At 57.0% G+C, this 23,158-nt stretch overlaps 9 protein-coding genes and 1 non-coding gene across 10 annotated transcripts; 3 read left to right on the forward strand and 7 right to left on the reverse strand.

The window, feature by feature from the left end:
• Positions 1-1,151: 1,151 nt before the first annotated feature.
• On the reverse strand, positions 1,152-4,510 carry EHS24_001695 (uncharacterized protein; the record flags this gene model as incomplete). Its single annotated transcript, XM_028617471.1, has 3 exons — positions 1,152-2,376; positions 2,909-4,403; positions 4,453-4,510. 3 exons carry the CDS (start codon positions 4,508-4,510, stop codon positions 1,152-1,154), a joined length of 2,778 nt encoding a protein of 925 aa, XP_028473934.1.
• Positions 4,511-5,493: 983 nt separating this feature from the next.
• On the reverse strand, positions 5,494-7,357 carry EHS24_001696 (uncharacterized protein; the record flags this gene model as incomplete). Its single annotated transcript, XM_028617472.1, has 4 exons — positions 5,494-5,551; positions 5,607-6,794; positions 6,855-6,996; positions 7,078-7,357. The coding sequence occupies 4 exons, from the start codon at positions 7,355-7,357 to the stop codon at positions 5,494-5,496; spliced, it is 1,668 nt and encodes a 555-aa protein (XP_028473935.1).
• Positions 7,358-9,086: 1,729 nt separating this feature from the next.
• EHS24_001697 (uncharacterized protein) lies at positions 9,087-10,280 on the reverse strand (the record flags this gene model as incomplete). Its single annotated transcript, XM_028617473.1, has 1 exon — positions 9,087-10,280. One exon carries the CDS (start codon positions 10,278-10,280, stop codon positions 9,087-9,089), a length of 1,194 nt encoding a protein of 397 aa, XP_028473936.1.
• A 315-nt stretch (positions 10,281-10,595) lies between these two features.
• Positions 10,596-11,744, reverse strand: EHS24_001698 (uncharacterized protein; the record flags this gene model as incomplete). The annotated part of the gene is made up of 1 exon (XM_028617474.1): positions 10,596-11,744. The coding sequence occupies one exon, from the start codon at positions 11,742-11,744 to the stop codon at positions 10,596-10,598; it is 1,149 nt and encodes a 382-aa protein (XP_028473937.1).
• A 288-nt stretch (positions 11,745-12,032) lies between these two features.
• EHS24_001699 (uncharacterized protein) lies at positions 12,033-13,355 on the reverse strand (the record flags this gene model as incomplete). The annotated part of the gene is made up of 2 exons (XM_028617475.1): positions 12,033-12,039; positions 12,232-13,355. The coding sequence occupies 2 exons, from the start codon at positions 13,353-13,355 to the stop codon at positions 12,033-12,035; spliced, it is 1,131 nt and encodes a 376-aa protein (XP_028473938.1).
• A 351-nt stretch (positions 13,356-13,706) lies between these two features.
• EHS24_001700 (uncharacterized protein) lies at positions 13,707-14,973 on the reverse strand (the record flags this gene model as incomplete). The annotated part of the gene is made up of 2 exons (XM_028617476.1): positions 13,707-14,890; positions 14,940-14,973. 2 exons carry the CDS (start codon positions 14,971-14,973, stop codon positions 13,707-13,709), a joined length of 1,218 nt encoding a protein of 405 aa, XP_028473939.1.
• Positions 14,974-15,743: 770 nt separating this feature from the next.
• On the forward strand, positions 15,744-15,840 carry EHS24_001701. Its single transcript has one exon. It is a non-coding gene; the product is annotated as a tRNA-Glu (tRNA).
• Positions 15,841-16,982: 1,142 nt separating this feature from the next.
• Positions 16,983-18,065, forward strand: EHS24_001702 (uncharacterized protein; the record flags this gene model as incomplete). Its single annotated transcript, XM_028617477.1, has 1 exon — positions 16,983-18,065. The coding sequence occupies one exon, from the start codon at positions 16,983-16,985 to the stop codon at positions 18,063-18,065; it is 1,083 nt and encodes a 360-aa protein (XP_028473940.1).
• Positions 18,066-18,357: 292 nt separating this feature from the next.
• On the forward strand, positions 18,358-19,461 carry EHS24_001703 (uncharacterized protein; the record flags this gene model as incomplete). Its single annotated transcript, XM_028617478.1, has 1 exon — positions 18,358-19,461. The coding sequence occupies one exon, from the start codon at positions 18,358-18,360 to the stop codon at positions 19,459-19,461; it is 1,104 nt and encodes a 367-aa protein (XP_028473941.1).
• A 255-nt stretch (positions 19,462-19,716) lies between these two features.
• Positions 19,717-22,382, reverse strand: EHS24_001704 (uncharacterized protein; the record flags this gene model as incomplete). Its single annotated transcript, XM_028617479.1, has 3 exons — positions 19,717-20,870; positions 20,929-20,999; positions 21,271-22,382. 3 exons carry the CDS (start codon positions 22,380-22,382, stop codon positions 19,717-19,719), a joined length of 2,337 nt encoding a protein of 778 aa, XP_028473942.1.
• Between the last annotated feature and the right edge of the window lie 776 nt (positions 22,383-23,158).

The following is a 23,158-nucleotide window of genomic DNA, read 5'->3' on the forward strand; positions in this document are numbered from 1 at the left end:
GATGGCCGAGGAGGTGTGGTATAGATAGACCTTCACACGCGGTGGAGGTGGCGGGCGCCGGCAAGCACAGAGGTCGGCTCATAGAACCCGGCCGCCGGCAGACGCTGAGGTGTATGTCGCCGAGGACTGAACACTTCGACAGACGGTTGCCACGGCCCACGGGTGAATGTACGTGAGGATGTCAGTCTCGCAACTGCGCCTGTCTACCGGCAGCGGTAGCCATTTGTATGAGGTGAGCATGCTTTGTACACAAATTCAGTGGTTCTACCAGTGTGGCAACTTCCCCTCGCCAACCGTTGTTGGAGGTGAAAGGCTGCGAGTGGTCGTGTGCACTGTTGTCGTGGTGGCCGTGGTGGAGCAGTTAGTAGTTGAAACTCGGCTATCATGGCGGCAACACCTGCGCGGCCAGCTGCGGAGCCTAATCGCTCCAGGGACCTGACTGCCGTGCTTCGTGTGTTGGACCATGAAACTTATTGGCGACGTAGTCGTAGATTGTGATGCGTGGTACAGTATAACCCTTTCAGGGAACGGCTGCGATTCCGGGAGCGTATCTTGACCATGAAAGGTCGCTTATGAGACTGGGTCACCAGCATAGTTGTCCCCTTCGGCGCTGGCTTCACAAAGCGGCTCAGTCTTAGCCCCAGCTGCGAAATACTGGCCGACAGAAGAACTGGTGGTGCGCTTCTCGAGCTTCAGAGAATTCCTGGGAGCGTACTGTACAGTACAACGACGGTACCCGCTACGGTTTCGTCGCAACGTTGTCGAACATGTGTCAAACACACTTCAACGCCTGCCAGTCAATGTCACACCTAAAAGGATCCACCTACTTTCGGTAACCCTTCCGCTCGATCTAGGGGCCAGCATGAAGATTATTTCAAGGGCTAGACAAGCTTAGCAAAGGTCACAGGCTCCATTGAAAGGCAGTCAGTTCGACCCGTGTGGAGGGTTCACAATGGATATAGGTGTCGGATATCGCGTCAGGTTCTTTTAGCCATATTTCTGCTGCGAGAATGCGTCAGCGGAAGGGAGAAAAAGAATAAGCATTGCCATAAAAGGGTGCAAGGGGTATAGCAGACAGCAGCCACTCAAACACAGTCAACTCGGCTACTTTACAGGAAAACGACCGGCAGGACCGTCCCGCAGCAGCACTCTTACTCCACCAGCTCGACCCTGCGCTCCTCCTCGCTCAACGTGGCCTCATACTCGAGCCGGGTCGCAAACCGGATCCGTCGCATGGAGGAGCGTATGATCTGGGTATACTCCAGCAGCTGATTGGGCGTAACCTGGTCATGATTCTCGACCACTACCATCTTCCAGAACGCTTGCTCGATGGCGGTGAACAGGCCAGCGGTGGGACTGTCGGTGTCGCCGTACCGGAGTCCGAAAGTGAGCCATTCAGGCTCAACGTCGTCGAACCCCACAACGGTGCAGGTCGGGCCCGGTCCACCAAACGAGATCATGTATGTTGAGGGTAGGACGATGCTGGCGATGGTGTGGGCTACGACGTCGGTGTAGTACTGGCTGGCGGTTGAGGCTCGCTCGCCTTGTGGGCCAAACACGAGGACCACTTGGGTGGCCTGTTGCCAGATGCGGCTCATGGACGGGAAGCTGCACGCCGAGACGTTGATGACCACCTTTTCGAACCCGATGGGACAGGCGTTCCATACCCCAGGGTAGAATGGCATGTGGTGGGTACCGAACACGACGAGTTTGGGCACCCAGGTGAGTGGCCGGCTCACCGGCTTGATGGGGGTGACTTTGGTGTGCGACCGAGGACCAGACTTTACGCGTACGACCTGGAGAGTGGGCAAATCGTACCTCATGAACGTGTACCAGTCGACCACGACGGCTTGCCCAAAGTCTAGCACCTGGGTGGAGGCCAAAGGGCCATGAGACCTGCCAGGGAAGGGGGTGTGGAGGTGAGGGACGCGGGTTGGTCTTGCGATGTATGTGTCTTTCATGCGAGGACCGTACACGACGTACTCCTTTGGATAGCGGTACTGCTTGCTCCCTTCAGAATTGGTGTAGTGGGTCATGTAGTGTCCCAGGTCACGACTGCGGAACACCTCCACGTGGGAAAGGAGGGTGTTGACACGCGAACGAAAGTGTCGGTTCACGCCGCGCCACCCCGCCCAGTTGTCGGCTACGGAAAGGTCAAAGATGGTCTCGACGAGGTGTGGGGCCCTTTGCCAGTTGGGTAGCCTGTGGTATGTGAGAGCCGTAGGGGTGGTTGGGCGGTGGCGGAGAACACGGCGAGGCTGGTAGACGGGCGGCGGCGTGCCCGGGTCCGGTGTGCGCCATAGCGTCGGGCTGAGGAGGTTTCGGCGAGAGGTGATTGAGGAAGCGTGGTATGTGATGGATGTAGACTTGTGAGGGCTGGTTGGGGTATATTCTGGGATTGCAAGAGAAAAAGGACGAGGCCTGACGGTGGTGGGTGTGGGTGTGGATGGAGGCGGGGAGGAGGACGTTGGAGGACAGTTTACTTTTGCTGTCAGTGCTCACTGACGAGCCACATTCACGGGCACATTGATGCTTACCAGAGTGCGGGGGAGGGGGAAGAGGCTTGAAGCGGGCATGGGAATCCCATGCCATGTTGCAAACAAGGAACAGGTGTCGATAGAGGAGCAAAGAGTGTATTAACAGAGGGAATGGGCGGTTGACGAAAACAATCGCCGCCGAGTGGACGAAATTAGCGCGCTTGGAGCATGGCTTGATCCCATTCACAACCCCCACAGCAACGCGGCCTGAAACCGCCAGCCACTGTGAATTGTTTCAAGAGACACTGAATGCATTTCGCAGCGCATACTACTGAAAGTTTACAGGCAGCTAATGACCCTATTATTTTGGAAAGTGGTGTTTGGTATGGCAAGAAAAGTGCAGGCTGTAAACGTAGCCCTATTAAACGTACTCCTCAAACTCGGTGGCCTTCTCTTCGGCAGTAATAGTCGCCTTGTACGCAGACAGGGACATGAATCGGAGACGCTTCATGGTGGCATTCACACGCCAAGTGTTGAACTCGAGCTGGGCGGCATTGGAAATGTCCGTCTTGGCGAGCAGGTCCTGCCACAGGACGCGCTCGATGGCGCGGTACACTCCTGGGCCACCTTGACGCGCAGTGGAGCGGAGGGCAAGGGCAGTCCATTCGGGCTCAACAGAGTCAAAATCAACAACGGTGCACATGGGCCCTGTCCCCGAGCCGTCACGCCTTGGGCTGGCCGACTTGAGAATGTTGGCGATGCTGCTTGCAATGTCGTTGATGTAGTTTGGTGGGGCGGGCTTGTCGGACTCGATGCCCTGCGGACCAAAGATGAGAACGACGTGTGCGGCTTGGTGGAGGATACGATCCATCTTTGGAAGGCGGCAGCCACGGAGATGGACGACGACCTTGTTAAACCCGATGATGGATGCGTCCCAGTGACCTGGGAAGTAGGGCATGCGGTTGGTGTGGAAGATGACCAGATTGGCGATCCAGTACTCGGCTTCGCGGAACTTGGGAGCAATGTCTAGGGGCCTGAGAGACGTGCGCGGGTTGGAGAGGACGCGAATGGTTTGGAGGTCACCCATACTAGTTGGGTGCCATGATACGTTTACACCCTCGATAAAGTCAAGGATGCGGGTAGAGGTGAATGCAGGGTGGCGCGGGCGAGGGAATGGTGCGGTGAAGGAAGGCAGACCACGGAAGGTCGCAATGTACCACTTGCGGTGGATTGAGCCCACATTGGAGACAGTGGCGTGGTGGAAGACCTTGTCGACACGACGCTTGAACTCTTGCGAGCATTGGCGCCAGACATGAAGGCTGTGGGGGAGGGACAGGAACATGATGCGGTCCACGATGTGGGGGACCATCTGCCAGTCCAGAACCGCTGGGCGTTTGACGCGCGGCTTGTTCTGCTTCGAGTGCTGGTGCGGCAAGTCGTATGGCACGGGCTTGCGGCGAATCGACATGGATCCCACTGGTGAAGCTGGTCGAGCGATGTGGGCCGGGTTCTTGAAAGGTGCCTCAGTGGGGAAGAGTGGGAAGCGCATGGTGGGGGCCAGGTCGGTTGGGGACGGGTTTCCAATGACTCGACGGGGAGTTGGTGAACTCTGCTGGCGGACATGGGCCGTGTGTACTGTGATCGCAGGAGCCCGCCTGGCCATGTAGGCCATGTGGGCCACAGGTGTCTCATAAGAAAGTGGAGGGCCGGGGTGTGGGCTGAAAACGTCGCGGGAAGTTTGGAGAACTCTGCTGCCAGCCGGTGGGGTGGCGTCCTCATCCTGAGCTGGGAGGTTGTAGGCCAGCATGGACGGGGGCGAAGCGGATGGCATGACAGGGTGGACGCGTTTGTGGTCGCGACGGGCCTTGACAGGTGTGGTTTGGTTGCTGTGGTTGAGAATGTCTGCCAGTCCGAAGAGAGAGGGGACTGATGGTGTGGTCAGCCTCGATCATGACATCCTGGGGGTTTGACGTACAGGTGCCCAGCCGGCGTAAGCTTGGGACTGGGCGACCCAGGTGGTCGCCTTCGGACATGCTTGAAGGGGGACGACAAGGACTGATGGATTATAAGGATGTTTGGGTTTCAACAAGTAGGAGAGAAGACGCAAGAGACGGACGAAGGGAAGGCAGTCGCGCTCAAAGACTAGTATATAGCTAGTATGGATTATGGGTGGCGAAAATGGGCCCGCGTGCCCAACGCCAAAGTCTTGCCATGTTTCTGCAATCGCAGCCAGCAGATCAGCTAGGGGATCACACGAGTGCGTGCACAGCACTTACATCTCTGTCAATACGTCACCAGATCAACATGGTGTATGGGTATCCGTCGCCAACGACTCAGGCTGAGACCGTGCTCGTCCTTTGTACATAGGTATGATTCACTCTGGCAAGCGGATTGTTTAGTCGTCGGAACCCCACGGCGCGTTTGTAGGATGAAGCCAAGTAGGACCTCCATCAGCACCTATGAAGGATCTGCTTGACAGAGGTCCCTCTACTGGGGTCGCCGGAGGCTGGAGACCATGCAGCAAGTTGGGGAGAGGAGATTGGGGATGAAACAATTCAGTCCACCGCTAGGCCGGGTCCGATATTCGACCCCACACTGTAAATCAACTGGGGGCAGTGGGTCGTCACCAGTGCCCAGTGGTCAGCGAGGTGACCTGCCTCGCCGCATCCTGGTGATGCAATGACGCATACGTGGGCTCTTTACATTGTTGCGTGCACTAGTATGTAGCTGGGTTAAGTGGTCAACATTAAGAGGAAAGTAGTCCCCTGTTCTCCGTTGTGGCGGATGATAGCGCCAGTAGGCCCTCCCCTGCACCGACTCTTGTTCCATGCCCACGGCCAGGTTCCGAGGAAAACAGTTATTCATGATCCTATAAATGTACATTATGTCGTGTTGAAGTGCTACAGCCTGCCATGTTCTGTTGGGTCGGTTGACGACCACTGAACGTTTACGGTACATTAAGATCATCGCGCCACCACATCCCACATCCGTCAGCCTTCGACCAAAGGTGGGCCGATCACAGAGCCGTCCTGCCGCGCGTCTCCACAGGAAGGAGCAACATGACACAGGCAGTGCTGAGCGGTGGTCAGCGATTGTCTCACAGCGAAAAGTGCCACATTAACAACTCACGCGACAAAGATCGACGCAGACGCGTACACGGGTCCGTTGGGAGTGAGAGCCGCCTTGGAGTAGACGGCAATGATGGGGGCGAAGAGACCGGTGATGCGACTCGCGGCCGAGCAGATGGCGTCACCGGTACCGCGAGACGGGGTAGGGAAGAGCTCGGGCGCGTATCCGTACAGAACGCCGTAGAAGGCATTCTCGAAGAACGCCGCCATCGAGGTAAGGGCGTTGACCTGGACCTGGGTCCTGGAGGCCGTCAAACCGAACAGGAAGATGCCTGCGCAGAGGGTGAAGACGGCCATGGCGACCTTGCGTCCTGAGCGCGACCAGTCAACCATGAAGGCAGCCACGATCGAGCCAGGAATACCGCAAGCGGCCTGGTAAGTGTACGAGGCGTAGGTGTCATTGAGGTTCATGTTGCCGAGCTCGGCGTTCTTCTGGGCGAGGTATGTGCCGAGGAAACCATTGTAGAGCGGGTACGCGAGACCGAGAGCGGCGTAGCAGAATGTGATGAGCGTAGTGGACCAGGCCAGGCGCTTGGTGGAGAACAGAGCAGTGACGTGGTCGGCACTAAGGTTGTCAAACGAGTTCTTGACCAGCTCCCAGGTGGAGAACTTGGTGGTGGCTGAACGGTCATTCTCCTGCGCGAGCTTTTCGTCGGCCGTGAGATGCGGGGCGGCAGCGCGGTACAGGTCGTCGACCGTCAACTCGACAGTCTTTCCATTGCGCTTAGCCATCTTGTGAATGACCTCGACGGCCTCGTGGTCCTTGCCAATCGAGGCGAGGAACTTGGGCGACTCGTACACGGGAAGCACAAAGAAGCGCACAGCCCAGAGGAACAGCATCATGGCGCCAAGGGTGTAGTACGTGTAACGCCAGCCCATGTTGTCCTCCTTCTTGCAGAAGGTTCCAGCCGCAGGCGTCTCGCAGCCCCAGCGGGCGAGGAAGCCCCAGGCGATCAGAGAAGCGACCACCTGGCCGACCGCCCACCATACCGACAGCAGGGTGAGGAGGTACTGGTGGCTTCCAGGGAGGAACTCGAGGAACATGGTGCCGTCCACTGGCATGTTGCCTCCTACTCCAAATCCGCAGCAGGCGATCATGGCGCAGAAGGTCACAAAGTTGTTGGCTGCGCCCGCAGCGATACCAAACACGGCTCCAATGAACAAGGTGCTGTTCCAGGCAAGGCGGCGACTTTAATAGTGTCAGCAAGACCATTCGGCGGTGGGTGGGGCACTGAACGTGTGGACGTACCCAATAATGTCGCAGGAACATCCCCAGAAGGTGGCTCCAATGATGAGGCCCACATACAGCGCGAGGGTGGCAAGACGGACGGTGGGGTAGCCACGCCACTCGTTGGCGACGGCGGGCATGATAATGGCAATACCCTGCAGCCCTGCACGGTGTCAGCATTCAGCTCCAGATCTGTATCTGTATCGCTCCCTCGATGCCCCGTGTGTCTCATGTCTGAACTCACAAATGTTGTCCGCAAACCACCCGAAACCGCCCGAGACAAATAGCTCGTACTGGTATCGGCCCATGCCGATCTCAGCAATGGCGTGGTTGAGCACCTCCACTTTGGCGAGGAAGGCTGGCTTGATGCCTTCCTGCTTGGCGCGGGCGGTCGTGTCGCTGGACAGCGACTCGGTGTCGACAATGGTACCCTCGTCCTCGTTCTCTTTGTGTGGGAGATCGGGAGACGGCGGCTGGAGTCCGCCCGCGGCGTCAAGCCTGTTGGTGTTGTTATCGTGGGACATGGCGGATCGGTCTGTTCAAGATGGTGCTGAAAGGCTGAGACGATGCACAAAGTCGTGTGCGTGGTCGTGCGACTGGTGGAGTGAAGAGAGATCAAGAAATGCATTCGCTTCCCAGAGATGGTCGGCTGTTCATTAGTGCAGCAGCGAGTGCGGCTCGGGGCCAACTGAACGCATGTGCTCACCGCTGGTGGTCCAATCGACGTTACACTTCTCCGGCATGACGCCACATCGGTCCCCTGTACCTGTGTCCTGCCCGCTCGTGGGCAGCAACACGGCGGAAGTCTGACGGACCTGGCGGGAACTGTTCAGGTAGTGACGAACCATGCAATGAACGTGCCCGCATTGGGCTTGGCCAGGGCGATGTCATTGGTCAGTTGCCTGAAGGAGCGCACATGCACGACGCCGAATGGCTCCACTCATCCATCATGAGCTTTCTCCCGGCCGCACCACGCGGTACAACTTGACAGCCGGCCGTAGACGCTGCACAATGACATCATGGTCAGAGACGAAGTGGAGTCGGGTAAGGTGCGGAGCTTCCAATCTTCCAAAGTCTGTTGACGCGTGCCGCTGATAGCGATAACCTTGTGGACAATCGAGTGGTGTCGTCAGCATATCGTTGCGGTAGGTCAGCCCCACAGGTCTGATGCGCCATGACGAGTTCCACATACCAAAGGATGTCGACTTGTTCTACTGTGTCCTGCCTTTTCTGGATCTACGCTAAGCGTCTTCCAACGCTCAATGTGTCCGTAGCTTTGTTCCAGTCGGCGACTGTATCCCATAGCGCCAGGGTGGCGCCAAGCATTTGTTCGACGTGCACAGGGTGAGAGAGCCGCCATCCGCGGCCATCAGGGCCAAAGAGCTCTGCTGCATGGTGTGAGGGTATCGATAACTTACAGCTGTACAGCTGGCGCTGTCAGCGAATCAGTAGTGGCGAGGGACTGGTAGGGTGCAGACCGCGGAGTGATCTTACCAGGTCGTTACGACTGGCTGTATACACCACTTGCCACTGGAGATAGGAGGTGTTGCCGTGTGTCGCCCTTCGCGTGAGGAAACATATTGAGAGCAAGCAGCGAATGCTACGACTAACAAGACTTTGTTCGCACGTGCAGTACGCCCTGGGCATGCTGGGCATATATGAACATCAGGCGCCGTCTGACCCAAAGGAGGCCTCGGGTCAGAGATCCTCTTAGGTCATCCGTCGCGTCGGTCGCCTCCGCCGCGACCACTCGGTCCTGACGGGGCATATGTCCCTGCTCCAGTCCCTTGGCCCTTTGGGCTCACCTGACTCCTGGATACCGTCGATTTAAGCATGCAGTCGGGGGGGCCTTGACGGTAAGCTCCAAACGCTTCCAGCATATCGACGGTCCAGGCAACGCAGTTACAGATACAGAACACAGATACAGGAGCGTACCGGGTCCGGGAATGACATTTGAACAACATGGCCTGGCCAGTTGACATTGACTGCTTCAGAGAAGAGAAGACGACAGTGGCGTTTGGGTAGATGGACTGAGCAAGACGCAACAAGCGTGCAACCACCTGCGACATCTGAGACTTTTCAGGGGCTTAATAGGCATGCATGCATGACATACAGTATGTAGGCAGCTAGGCAGCAGAATCTCTTTGGAGACACACATGGAAAGGATACGACTTCCTTTGAAGCTAATGCGGGGAACATGCCCGGGAGCAGGTGAGCCCAAGGGACCAAACTGGTGCTCCACCCGATTCTAGTCTAGCCGATGAGCGCCTGAAGGTCGAGCAGGCTCTGAAACGTTGGCGATAAGGAATCATCCTTCTGAACATCCGGCCGACTCTCAAGCTCCACCTCGGGCCAACCGACGCGCCCAGCGTAGTCACTGAGGGAGACGAAATGGACCGCCGAGTCGATGCGGCCGTGGAGCTGCTGAAGCTCACTGGCTCGAGACCCATCGCTGAAGCTGCTGCTCCTTGTGCCGGTCTCAGAGGCGCGTTGCTGATCCACAAACAGATGCAAAGCGGCCGTAAGGGCAGCGGCGTTTGGTGACCGTGGCTCTCCCAAGAACATACAGTTGAAGTCGATCTTGTCAAAGTCCACAAACGTGACACTCCGGTTCGACAAGGGCTCGCCGAGAAAGTGCAGGATAAACATGACAAACCACATGCGCTTCTTCGAAGAAGGATTCGGGAACCCCCACCTCCATTGGCCATTACCCTGAAAACTGTGTCGGTCGAAGATGAAGACGACGTCGGTCAGCGACAAAGATATGGCGTCCATATCGTTCCCGGGTGGCTCGTCGACCCCACACACAATGTCTTCACCGGTAATGTTGATGACAAGTTTGCGGGTTCCCCTGGGAAGCACACTGGTAGGCAAGAACTTGACCATGCCGTCCAGTTGGCTGGTGGACGGGTCCCGCCAGTAGTGATAGTTCATGGCGCCAAACACGACCACTTTGGGAGCACTGAAGGCGAGCTGGTGGGAGGTGTAATCGTGCAGGATCATAGGGTAGAGGCGCACGCACTGCAGGTTGGCGAAAGGCTCAGCCGTCCCGAGGCGCGTCGGCGCCAACCGCTCAGACGCAGCAAGAATACTCGTGATGTCGAGAGTTGTCGTCCTTGACAGTGCTGCACACACACGCTTGTGTGTCCAGGTCAACCGGTCCGGCATGTTCCATTGCCCAACGCAGGACTTGAGCACAGGGACAACTCCCAGGGGAGTTGTCAAGTGGGGCTCCATGGTGTCAAGGTGGTTGGCGTTGACCGTCATGTGCGCCGTCATGAGTGTGTCGACGCGGTCGCACATAGCTCGTGACGTCTGGCGCAAGGTCAACAGGTCATGAAAGTCACATGCACCCAGAATACCGTCCGCAACATGTGGGAACATGGTCAAATCCAGCATGGCATGAGAGTTGGAGGCCCTTGGAGGCGATGGTGTTGGCGCACTCATTTTGGCGTGCGCCGGCAGTTTGTGGATCGACTCTTGTCAGTCAGCAACCTGCCTCTTGAGCCAGTCCAACCTGTTGGCGCCTTGCATATATTCACCTTTGATAGCTACAGTACTGGGATGTTGATGAGCGATGGTGAAGAGATGACAGAATTCAATTTAGGTGCCGGTTTTTAAACAAAAGACATCTACGCCACTCGCCTCGCCGTGAGTTGCCGAAAAGCCTCCTCGGCATACAGCTTTACCCGACAGTAAGAACCAGAGAGGTCACAGTTGGCCTGCACAGTACTGTACATGCTACACACCACATGCTACACACTAGTAACCCCAGAACTCTTGGATCTCAAGCTCCAGGTCTTCAGGCGTCAGTCGCAAGCCGTATTCTTCCAAAGTGAGAAACTCAAGTGCCGACACGTCGAGTTGCGAAAGGAGGTGCGTCCACGGTGCATAGTCTTTGGGTAGCCAGTCAGCATCTCCTCGAACCATGGAAATACCTTTTGAAGTACGAGCCTCTGGGTGGATAGCCTGAAGAAGGGCTGCCTGGTGTGGCGATTCGACATCTTTCGGGGGAGTCATTCCGAAAAGCCAATGGAAGTCAACTTTGTGCAAGTCAACGATCGTAACCTTGCTACGACCCCTCACGATGGCTGTGATAACCATCATGACGACCCAAAGACACCGCTCGTTAGCCGGCACCACAGCTGGCCACTTCTTCACGAAAGATGATGAGACCGGACGTCCCCAGTTGCTAAATACAAGCACCACCTCCCTGAGCCCGTCATGAAGCAGACTGGTGTCACTGGTGACGGACTGGTAGGCGTCAACATGGTACCGCGTAACAGTTTGGAACTTGATGTTGATGACCAGCTTGGTGGCGCAGCTCGGAATATGGTCCGCTGGGATAACTTTGATACGGAAAGTCACTTGAGACTGCAAGAGGAGGCCCATGTCCCCAAATGTGACAAGCGTTTGTGCCGGAAACATGACTGCGGTTCTGGTGATGTCGTCGCCCTCGAAGGCATGAAGACGCATGTACTTCAGGTTCTCGAATGGCTCCGAAGGCTTCCCACCGCCCTCGTAATCGATTTTGCGCAAGTAGAGGTCGAGGATCGTCGTCTTGGAGAGGGCCATGACCGGGCGGCCGTGTCCTGCATTACCAGAATCCGCCGAATGCCGGTTGTACACAAAGTCCCGAAGTACTGGGATCCGTCCTTTTGGAGACTTGAGAAGAACATGCTCTGGGCCGTCGACCATAATCACATGGGAGGTCATGAGCCTGTCGACTTGAGCGCAGACTAGTTTGGATGTGAGACGCCAAGGCAAGAGGTCTTTCCAATCGGTCATCTGGAGGATGAGCCCGCCAATGTGAGGGAACATTGCCAAGTCGATGGTGACCCTCGTTCCCGTCGATCTGCGAGGAGGATGCGGGTTCGGGTCTTGCTCCCCAGTCTGCAGAACTTCGGACATGGTGTTTCGATCTCGGAGGGTCTGTGACACACGTCAGTTTGCTGCGCGGCCCATTGGGACGGTAGCGACGGACTGGACGGATACCTGGCGGCCCCATGGATGTCCTCCGGGACGAATGGGACGTGGTGGTACTGCAATCCAGGTGTGTGATTTGGGATGACTCTTGAAGGGTTGAGCAATGAGCGAGTGATGGGTGATGCGGTAGAAGACAAAGATGTGGATGAGGATTCTGCCCCGAGGGGGATTTGGGTGGCGGGGCGCAACGCGGGTGGTGCTTGTCCACTGGTGCTAAATCCTGCGCTACGCGGCGTGTCAGTTCACCCTCCCATCCCCAGGCAGCACATTGTCGGCACCGGGAAACAACATGGGGAACAGCATGAGTGCCGTGCATCAACTACATGCGGACACCATTGTGCGGCAAGTCAACCCCCTAGGATCCGCATGCGTTTCCAGACGCAGCTCGGTAGCACCAATTCGTTCACCGTACTCGCTAAGGGTGAGGTACTCGACATTGTCAACCAGAGAGCGGAGCAGTTGGCACTTTGCGTGATCTGCTGCACGGTAGCAGGTCGCCAAGTAATTGTAATCTTCCGTACGGTAGCCAGTCTCCAAGTAATTGATCTCGGTGTGAAGTTCACGGGTGAGAGCATCTCGCTCCGATAACTCGCCGTCCTGGCTCATTCCTTTAAACATCCACTCGAAATCGGGCTTTTGCAAGTCGACGATGGTGACTCTGGCTGTCTCCGAGTTGAGAAACACCCGGATAATGAAGTCGACAAGCGACAAGCGGCGTGCGGTCGATGGTGGCAGTCCGTCCAAAACGCTTGGCGACCAGTCTCGTGGAGCCTTCTCGGTCCAGGGGCCCCAGTTGCTGAAGACGATGACTGACTCAGAGAGGCTTGTGGGGATCAGGTCGCGGTCCTCAAAGAACTCATCCTCGTACCCATTGTGCTGCGAGGACCGGTGGTACAGAATATTGACCACCAACTTGGATGGTCTGGACGTCTCGAGCGGGCGAGAACCGGGTAGGACCCGGATGCTGTATGTGTACGTAGGGACAGTACTATCGTACCACTCAACGCATGCCACCTCTCCAAAGATGACGACCTTTGTTGGGGCGTGATAAGAGAGGTCGTGGGAGTAGTCGGCCAGAACACGGGGGTGGAAACGAAGGCACTGAAGGCTTTTGAACGTCTCACCGAACGGCGAGTTGCCTATACCCTCTAGCTGGTCAACGACACCGCTGACCGGAGGATAGACATCCAGTGTCCTGATCCCATTGAGGAGAGCGTAAGATGTTATTCTGCTTCCCGGATAATGGATGTCATAGCTGGGTTCGAACCAATAGCCCAAGAGACCAGGGATAGCACCACGGTTGGGCGGCGACGTCATATCAAGTCCCTCGCTGGGGTCGTCGGGGTACAGAGCCGTTGCAATGACATGCGAGGTCATCATTCGGTCGATTTGGTCACGTATCGAGCGTGAGGTCAAGCGCCAGATGTACAGGTCCTTCCAGGCCGTCGCCGCAAGGATTGCATCGATGATGTGGGGAAAGTGCAGCGCGTCCCGCTGGACCGTTGCGCTGCCGACGACGACACGTGGAGACGACATGGGAGAAGTGCTGCTGCTGCGCTTTATCAGTCACGGGGTGACTACATAGCCTGCCGTTTCACTTACAAGACAATTGCTAACAAATATTGACGGTTACAACGCTAGTGAGTGATGCGGAGAGTTGTTGTCGGGCAATGAGGAGAGGCATCGGCATCAAAACGGAGTTGACGACAAGAAAAAAGGCGCCCCCAAGAGGGGCTCACAACTGCAGATAGGAGGTATCCAACATTGTATCTGCTACCGTTTATATACATTGCGGCTTCTGGGATATCCACAAACAGTATGGCCTCTCATTGTTCCCATCGACTGGTCCACTTCCCGGGCTGAAGTGTCCGTCGTACAGCTTGCGACTCAGAGTGGCTTCAACGTCGCTTCAGTCTCGAGCTCCAGGTCTCCGGGGTCCAAGCGCTCGGCGTATTCGTCAATGGTGAGGAACTCGATGCTCTCGATGGCTAGATGCAGGCGTTGCTTGAGCTGTTCCTCCGACTCAGGGTGCAAGGCGAGGCGTCTTTGTAGATGGGTCACCAGAGCTGAATGGTTTGACTGTCCCTCTTCGAGCAAGTTTTGCTTGAACAGCCGCTGGGAGTCGACCTTCTCAAAATCGACAATGGTGAGCTTGATCTGGGCGTAATTCAGGAGGTGGAAAACGATGCGTGCAAGCCAATTGAGACGATACCAAGACGGACGGCCCATTCCACGCCAGGCCTTTGACTCGCCTGAGCCGGCAGAATTCCAAGAGGTGAAGATAATAACAACCTCCGTGAGGGAGTTCCAACCCACACGGCCCTCGTCGTCTTCAGGAGGGACATTGTCAATTGATCGTAAACCTTTTGAGGTTTGGTATCGCAGATTGATGACGAGCTTTTTGGACTTGCTGGGAACGCGGATGGGTAAAGCGATAACGTCGAAATTCCATTCCTCATCTTCCATTTCCGAGTAATACGATCCATCCCATTCTTCATGCATCCACTTGATCGGACGCAAGTCGCAGAAAATGACCACAATAGGAGCTTCCAGGTGGAGATGCTTGGGGAATGCTGTGATCACATCCTGGTAGAGTCGGACGTATTTGACGTTGTCGAACTCGCCGGGAACGCAGAAGTGACAGGTCGAGCTGCACCTAAAGTCGACAAGGTCAATGACCTGGGTGTTCTGGAGGGAAACAATAGATGGAAGAAAAGGAAGTGGTGTAGTGCCATGGGCCTTGTGCTGCAACCCCACTTGATGCTGTGACTGGAGACAGGGAATGCGCTGTCCGAGAGGAGTCTTGATTTCAAATGGTCTGTCGGGGTGGACAGCGTTGCCGTGGTAGTTGAGAGCGATATGCTTGGCCATCATGTTGTCAACGACCGCAGCGAGATTGCGTGAGGTGCCACGAAAAGCAACGAGTGCCTCCCAAGACGACTCTCTAAGAATTGCTTCAGCAATGTGAGGGAACATGTTGAAGTCGAGCTTGACCGTGGTATCGATCGCGAGGTGGTTTGAAGGAACGGGTGCCGAGCCGGTGGAGCGGGCCCTCTTGGTTGGGCGATCTCCTATAGTTGAGTCAACTGTCGTTCACCTGGGACCCGCCACCCGACCTACCAGTGTCACTCATGGCTGGAGGGAGCATGTCCATGATCACTGCCACGAGTAAAATGTGACCGCGCCGGTGATGGATGGTCGAAGGGCCAGTTGATGGCAGAGATTGAAGAATATGTGGGTGATGGAGAAGAAGCAAGTTGCAGGTGACGTGTGCAAGGGGCTACAAAGCTGTGATGGATCGCCAGAGCGCCCGCCCTTGCCCTAGGTCCGCCAAGTAGACGTGTGAGTCCGGACACTGCCCACCCACAAACACCGCTGGCGCGCTGGAAGGTTCTCTGTGCTGTACACATATACCATTACTCGCAATTCCTCACTGCAGCATGGCCTCAACTCCCCGCCTCGCGTGCCGGAAGCCAGTCAAGTGGCGAAAACCGTGTTCGCAGGAAGGTCGGCGAAAAGACCCTGTTCAACCACCAACCACCATTGTTTCTTCCTTCCTTGTTTCCCCTCTGGGGCTAAATTTCCCGCCCAAACACCGTTTTATCATTGCTTTTTGCCACGCTCTCACGATAACGCAACCGGGGCTCGCCTGGGGGCCACCTGGGCCATGTACGCTGCCTACGTCGGGTGATGGTCAATAGAAAAATAGCTGTAAGAAAAGAGAGCCTCGGATGTCGATGCTAGCACTGCTGCAGACAGTACCAGCGAGGTAACGAGGGTATGAGGTATAGAGTGAAAGAGAAACGGAGATGCATGGCATACTAGCGGTAGATCATCTTATATAGGTAGCGCTTGGGGGACTGCTGACATCATACTGTGGAAGCAATCTGGTCACGTGTTTCTAACAATAGCACAAGCAACACATCTTCGCTAGTATATCGGTTAGTATAACCGCCTCTCAATAGGGAGTTTCCTAATTGGAATATCGCGGTAGAGCAGGGTTCAACTCCCTGGCGGAGAATCACTTTTTTTTTTTTTTTTTTGCGCCGACGTTTCGTCGACACGATGAATGACTGGAAAACGACAAGACGACAAGACGACAGACAAGAAGACAAGACATCAAGAGAGACAGGAACAAGAAAGGGAGATGCGTTTTCCCTACAGCACGCGTGCGCCTCGGCGTCAACCGACAACTGTGATCTGTCGGTTGAGCGGTGCCGGCGATCACTGACGTCACAGGCGCAGCATTGCATTAACGACCAGCTCCTTGGATCCTTGTGGGATCCATGAATGTGCAACTAACGCTAATGGGTGTGGAATTGCTGAAGACCGATCACAACGGACTCCGAAGCCGGGCGCACCTGTTGTTGTGGCTGTGGAGAGTGAGTCGGATTGACCCCGTGTTTTCCGAATGGGAACCCCCCTGTTGGGGACCCGTGACCTCGGGACAATCTTGGCGAGACACACATGGTGGGTGGCAAGAGTGGGCAAGCTCCGAATTGGCCTCCCAACCCATGGATTCATGGAGCTGTTCGTGATATACCTATGTACGTGAGAGGTCCAGTGCAGCAGCTATGTACTTGCTTGCGCGTGGCCACAACACGGTCCAAGATAGCGCCCGGCGCCCGGCATTTGAAAGCGCGTCCATCTGCTATCGAGGAACACAATGGCTGATGGGAGAGATACGGCATCCGTTCCTTACTCGTGTCCTTATCCTCCGCAAATTGACACTGTTCGGGGGGCTGCTGTCGCTCTCGCTGCGGCCAGGCGCTCTTCCCACACACAGTGGCATCCACGTGTTGTGCGAGCCACGCTCTACACGCTATGCACGCTCCATGGCCCGCGTCGGTGCGCTGGGATCGCCTGGACGAGACAAAGACAAACAGGGAGACACACATTAACACATTTGCCAATGCAGCGCCACGGCGCCGCAGCCACGGCCCACGCTTTCCACTATCTCTGGAGCTGATATCCGAATAGTTTGTCTGGGGTCAGGGTTTATTGGCCGGGGCCAACGCAACAACCACCGCACCCCGTGACATCACAATCGCATTGTAGAGCTCCCCCGGTCACAAGACACGCACACCCAAAATGCCCATACGCGACTCCACATAACACGTCTCCCATGCCCATTCTCTCCATCACACGCATCCTCTCAACACCATGACTGACACTTGCAAGCCCGCATGCGAGCCCACAGGCTGCCGCTACGACGACGCCCCGCTCGACTGCGATGTGTTTCCCCACATTATGGACTCTGTCCTGCAGGCGAGTTCGCCACCCACCCTGCTCGCTATCAGGGGCCTCTCGTCCGAGATGCGTTATCGCGTAGACGGCATCCTTGCCTCCCACATTACCATCTCCAACCGTCCTCACTGCTCCTCGTCCCCATCCTACCTCGACGTTTCACCACACTGCTGCAAACTCGGCTTCCGTCCTCCCATCGACCTCGCCCGTACGCGAATTGTCGACCTCGTCGGTCCTGTCGGCGCACGTCCCGTGACGTATCGAGCTGCTGGCGCAGGCAAGAACGGCCTTGAGCTCTACCTCGAGTACCTCTCTGAGAAGCTCGTCAACGTGCATACCGTCCGGCTGCGTCCCGACACAGAGGGGCGGGGTACGTCCCTGTGCCCGATACAAGCAAAGACCGTCGTGGCGTTCGCCGAATTCAGTGAGCCAGAGTCATCGTCGTACCCGTCCATTGCGTCCGTTGGACCCGTGCCGGATAGCACGGAGCGACTAGTCCTCAACGTCGCGTACGAGCCCCGAAGCTGGTGGCTGCCCCGCGCCAACTTGATCCTTTGCGACGTGGCCCACAAGCCCAACCTCACCAACGTCGCCGTCCTCCTCTCCCCTACTGCCAGCTCACCCGGATGCGGTCGGTCCTATGGCGAAGCTATCAGTGGACAGTGGATGGGCATGATGAGCTCTATTGTCAACCTCATGTCCTACACCCTCCCACGCGTCAAGTTTACGCTCGTTGGCGTCGAGAAGCTCGAGCCGGAATGGCTCGGAATCGAACCCGACTGGCACGGCAGCCCGCCATCGTCGACGGGATTCTTTGATTTCCGCAACGACACGGTCGTCCACCTCGTCATTGAAGCGGTCGAGACGGAACTTCGCCGCCGCCACATCATGGACGACGAGGAGATTGAGGAGGCGCTCTCCCACATCACATTCATGTCGCGCGACAAGTACGAGAAGTCTGTCAACGCCAGGCAGTTTGAGCTCGAGACAGTCCAGTAAAGCAAAGAAAGAAACGAACCCCGCACGAAACCCAATACCAATACACCATTCCATTGTATGGTGAGTTAAGATGTTCTTACGTCCACGCTAATACGGCTAGCCCCATGACTCGCATGTCTGTATGCCGAAGGACCACGAAAGAAGATGCTCGAAACCGCACTAGTTGTACCCACCTCACCATGAACCGAGGCTAATGCATAAACATGTTCCCGCCTGACCGGCTTTCTTCACACGGTGCTTTGCTCCACCGCCACTCACCCCCACTGACCATCACTGCTTTACATTGCACAACATGTCGGCGCCGGCGTCGTTGGGGACCTGCCCCCTGTGCCACGAACGCCGGCTGCCGTCGTCGTCGTCGCGTACAGCAAGACTGAACATTGGCTCGCACATCCGGATCAGCGACCGAGTGGTTGGGTTTAGTGACCGCCACATGAGGCTTACGCTACGTCTCGTCTCCAAATCGTTCCGAGACAAGGTGGACGCCCGCTTCTTTCGACACCTCTACGTCTCCCGCCCGTCAGAGTACGCGTCCAATGACGAGTCGGATGTATCAGTGGACGTGTCCTGCCCGCGAGGCAGAGTCCCCGCCGTGGGCGGCTTCTTGTCGCGCTTCCCAGCTCGAGTGCTGGGATACACGCAGATCCTGTCGCTCCACCACGACCTGACGCGGTACGCACCCTACCTATTGTGGCTGGTATGCCATACGCCCAACATCGAACTCGTTCGCCTCCTCCATCTGCCCCTCCCGGACGCCCGTTGGCCGGCACTGTGCGTGATGGGTCCACAGGCCGATACGACGATCGCGTTCGCCCTTGTATCCGACACGGTGCTCGCCACCGCGGCCAAGCGAGATGTGCCTCTGTGCATCTCTGTGCCACTGCTGCCCCCCGGCGTGCGGCGGTTCACGTTCCACGTGCGCTTCCTGCCCGCCGCGCGCGCCGCTGTGTTTTCGGGCAGCCTGGGCAAGATTCGCCACCCACACAGCTTGCGGCAGGTCATTCTCATGTTCTCCCACGTGGACCGCCACGGCCACAGCTACAGCCACAGCCAAACTCACCCACCGGCGCCCAAGGACGTCGCCCTCCTGCATCCTCAAGTCCCGCCGCTCCTCGCCCCCCTTCTGGACTGTATGGCGGTCAACATCCCGCGAGTGCACTACACCGTCGTCGGGCTCGAACACGTGCTACCCGCCGTCCACGGCGTGCCGGCTTCGGTGACGCTCTGGCGCGTGGAGCAGCAGATACTCGCTGCTGTGGGCAGACTCGTGCCGTGCGGTGATTTCGGGCAGGAGCCCGTATCAATGTCACCGTCGATGTGCATTGTCTTTCTGTCGCATAAGCAGTATCGTAACCAAGTTGGAAGGTATGAGTATGCCCTTGAAGCCATGGAATGACACTCTGTTTCCTTACGAGGCAGGACAAATCTATAATGCTGTAGCGATTCACGATGCATGGGAGTTCTCAATAATACCCGTCCAGCTCCAGAGCTGCGACGTGCTGTCCAACTGGCTGCTCGTAGTCATGGTCGGAATTTGCCACCCAACCTCTGCATCTTTGGACCTTGTTGCCCTGCACAGCGGCCAGTGGCCAGTGGACCTGGCTGTTGGCCTGTAGGATCACATGAAACTATAAAACTACCTGTATGGGATCTACGGCTGGACCATACCCCAAGGCAGGCCGGTCTTGTACTGGCTACTGTCCCTGCCCTTGGTCAAACCCGTCTCCAGCTTGAGCCCTTCCGGCCTCTGCGCCGCCATGCGCTCCGTGTACCTGTACTTTTTCGAGCTGCGCAGCACGGTTCGAAGCCGGTTGAGGATACCAGGCGACCGACGCTCCCATTCGTTCAACTTCCGCCACCCGTCTCGGCACGATTCGTCCCTCACAGTCGAGTACGAGGCGCGGTAGCTGTACAAGTCGTCCAGTTCAGGTGGAAAGTCGGGGATGAATCGTCTGCCTTGTCCGACGACAACGACGGCGAGATATGCGAGGCTTAGGCGGCGGCACTCGTCGCGCACCCCAAGGCGGCCAACGTTGTCCAGTGCGGGTGACTGAGAATGGTGCACCACGCAAATCACGGTCTTGACGCTGCGTGGCAAAGCCTCCACGTCGAATCCCAAAGTGGACGTTTGGAACTCGCTGCTGAGAGAGTCGATGTTGATAATGATGGTGGTGAGGCGCGTCATGTGCAAGATGCCCATCTTGGGAGTAAACATGCTCGTCACCCACACCGGGTAATTCACGGCATAGGTGAAGAGGACGAGGGTGGCTGGGTTGCAGTACTTCCAGGCCGCACACGCAAAGAGTCGGGTCGACGCTTCGGGGAAGATGCGCAAGTATTCGACAGACATGAGCTTGCTGCGGTCGTATAGAGGTGTGGGGACTCGGCCTCGCAAGTCGAGGGTGCCGACAGTGCGCTCTGTAAGGCTCGCCCAGAATACCTTTTGCGCTGGATCCCACTCGGCGGGGCCTGTGATGCCACTGGCCTGCTGTCCTCGTTCGAATCCGTTGCGCGCCAACTCCGTGGCTCTGAGGGCGAACCGGCGTACTGCCAGTATGGGGAAGGGCGCCTCGACGTTTCCGAGGCTTGACGCGACCCGCACTTCGTTGCCTTTACGTTCAACGACGACGTGCTCAGTGAGGTCGTCCATGGCCCACTTTCTGAAAACGCGGCACGTTTGCGACATCACGAAAAGGGCCTCGGCGTCGCACGCAGCGTAGATTGCCTCGACGACGTGTGGAAAGTAGTTGATATCGATGGCGGCGGTCGAGTAGGCGAGCTTGGCAAAGTAGAAGGCCACCTCATCTGCGACAGCATCAGCGGAATGTTGGTCATTGTGTGCTCAAGACTCATACCCAACGACAGTGGTTCGGCTCGCGACAGGAGCCTGCAGGCTGGGTGGCGGTGAGGTGGGTCTGTGAGCTTCCGGTAGGGCTTGTAGGGTTCGAAATGTTGAACTGGTACAGATAGCGATCGTTGGGGTGGCATGGCGGATGGGTGTTATGGCCTTGTGGATGGAAGGGTGCTGAAAGGAAGATGTAAACAGCGGCCGGGCGATCTTATGATGGCACCAAACAGGTGACTCAACCGCCCCCACCAGTAACCCCTTCAAATAGGCGTGTGTACATAGATTCTAGTAGTGATTCAACGTGATACAATACGGATAGCTAACTACAGATTACTACGACAAAGATGGATCACTCACACATCAAGCTCCATACGGTGCACCCCGGGGAGCGCTGCATACTGTGCGCGCGTCATAAAGGTGATGGTCGGAGCCTTGATGGTCCGACCCAGGTACCCAAACACCGGAGCCCCAGCGACGTCTGCCATCAACTTTTGCGACATTGACATTCCTTCCAGCTCGTCCAGGAGGTCAAAGCAATCGGGGTCGAGCTCGTCCAGGTCCACCAGGGTGTATGCGTACGCCATGTAGCTGTTGCTCCTGAGGACTTGGACCATGCCCTCCCACCGCGTCTTGCCGAATCCTGGCGCACCAGGAGGGAGGAGCCCCATGCTCCTGTGCGACTGTGAGAACAGGATGACCACGTGTCGCGAGACAGAGTGCTTGTCGTCCACTGGTGGGTACTGGGGCTCCGCCGGCTCCTCAAACCACATGCGCTGGATGGGCCACGAGAACGAGCGGAACTTGGGCAAGGGCTGCTTGTCGGCGTCGAGGTGGATCACTATCTTGGAAACGCCCAGCGCAATTGGCGCATAGCACTCTTTGAACCGACCACCGGGTGCGACGACGAGCGTCGGCACGGTGATGGGAATGTTAGTTGCGTAGGAGCATTCGCCCTTGGTGTCCGGAAACACGCGCACAATCTCGGGGCTTGTCATGGCTCGACCGAGCCATACGATCAGCTCCTCGATTGGACCGCAGACGTCCACGATGCGCGCATACCCCAGTGCAGCGCCGCGCCAGTCGAAGCCGGCCTTGCGCCGCTTGGCCCGCGGATGCCGGAGCGCATGGGTGTAGTTGTAGTTGAGCGGCGGGAAGTGGGGGAGGGGACCGTGCGGGGAACCAACGGCGACGCCGTACGTCTTGTCCGCGTAGCGTGAGAGCACCATGTGCTTGAACATCATGGCCTCGATGCGATGTTTGTAGTATCGCGACGTGGATGCAAAGGCCCCCAGCGCTTCCCACGTCGCATAGCTGATCACAGTGTCGATAATGTGCGGGAACTGGGAGTGATCGATCTGGAGAAAAACTGGGTTGTTGGCAAGTGGTAGTGGGTGTGGGCCATCGCCATGGCCAGTCTCAGATTGCCGCAGACATGAGGTTGGATGGCAGTTGTCATTCGGCACCATCATGGTGGAGGATGTGGAGGACGCCAGCTTCCGGTGGCGACGCCGTTTAGGGGCGATATCACGTTCTTGAGCGCCCCGGTCGCTTTGGTGCCGAGCTGCACACGACGTCAGAAGGGATGGAGGAGGATGAGAAAGACCTACTGGGATATCGAGTGCGCTGTCCCATGCGAATGTCGTTTGCCCACAAGAGTTTAGGACTGGAAAAGGCGACTAGACGGGATATCGTGGTGCGCCTGATGACGTCAATGTGGTGCCTCCTAATTAAAGACTCACCTCGAGTGGCGGCTCTGGTGGATGCGTCTGGGGATGACCGACGCTATCCGGTGAACTGTAGGAAGTGAGATGGGAGACGAGAAGAGAGGTGATGGGGAGTGCGGTGATTGTCGTTGTCCTGTGTGCGATGCATGGAATCTGGAAACTTCTTATTGTATCGGCAGGGGTGCCGGTTGCGGAGTGAGCTTCACCGTCCGCCCGAGACGTTTTGGGTGGCTGCATCCGGCCAACATAGACCGACACAGCGGCAGACAGCCGATTAGGCTCCTGTCAAACTGGAAATGTAGTGCATACGCGCTTAAGACTGCGTCAAAGGCCCACAAATGAGGAGACGGGGGACAGAGATGCGACGATAGCAAGTGGGGCTGGCCGGCGACCCATGGTGGAGGCGTTTGGTGGACCTGGAAGTTGTTGCTATTGGGGCTGGCGCGCTGCCGCTTTCATACTGGGGTGCAGGACTCGGGAATTGGCGCAAGGGACATTCAGTGCCGTAAGGCATTATGTAC

This window comes from Apiotrichum porosum (genome assembly GCF_003942205.1).
Source record: "Apiotrichum porosum strain DSM 27194 chromosome Unknown scaffold_11, whole genome shotgun sequence".
NCBI lineage: Eukaryota > Fungi > Basidiomycota > Tremellomycetes > Trichosporonales > Trichosporonaceae > Apiotrichum > Apiotrichum porosum.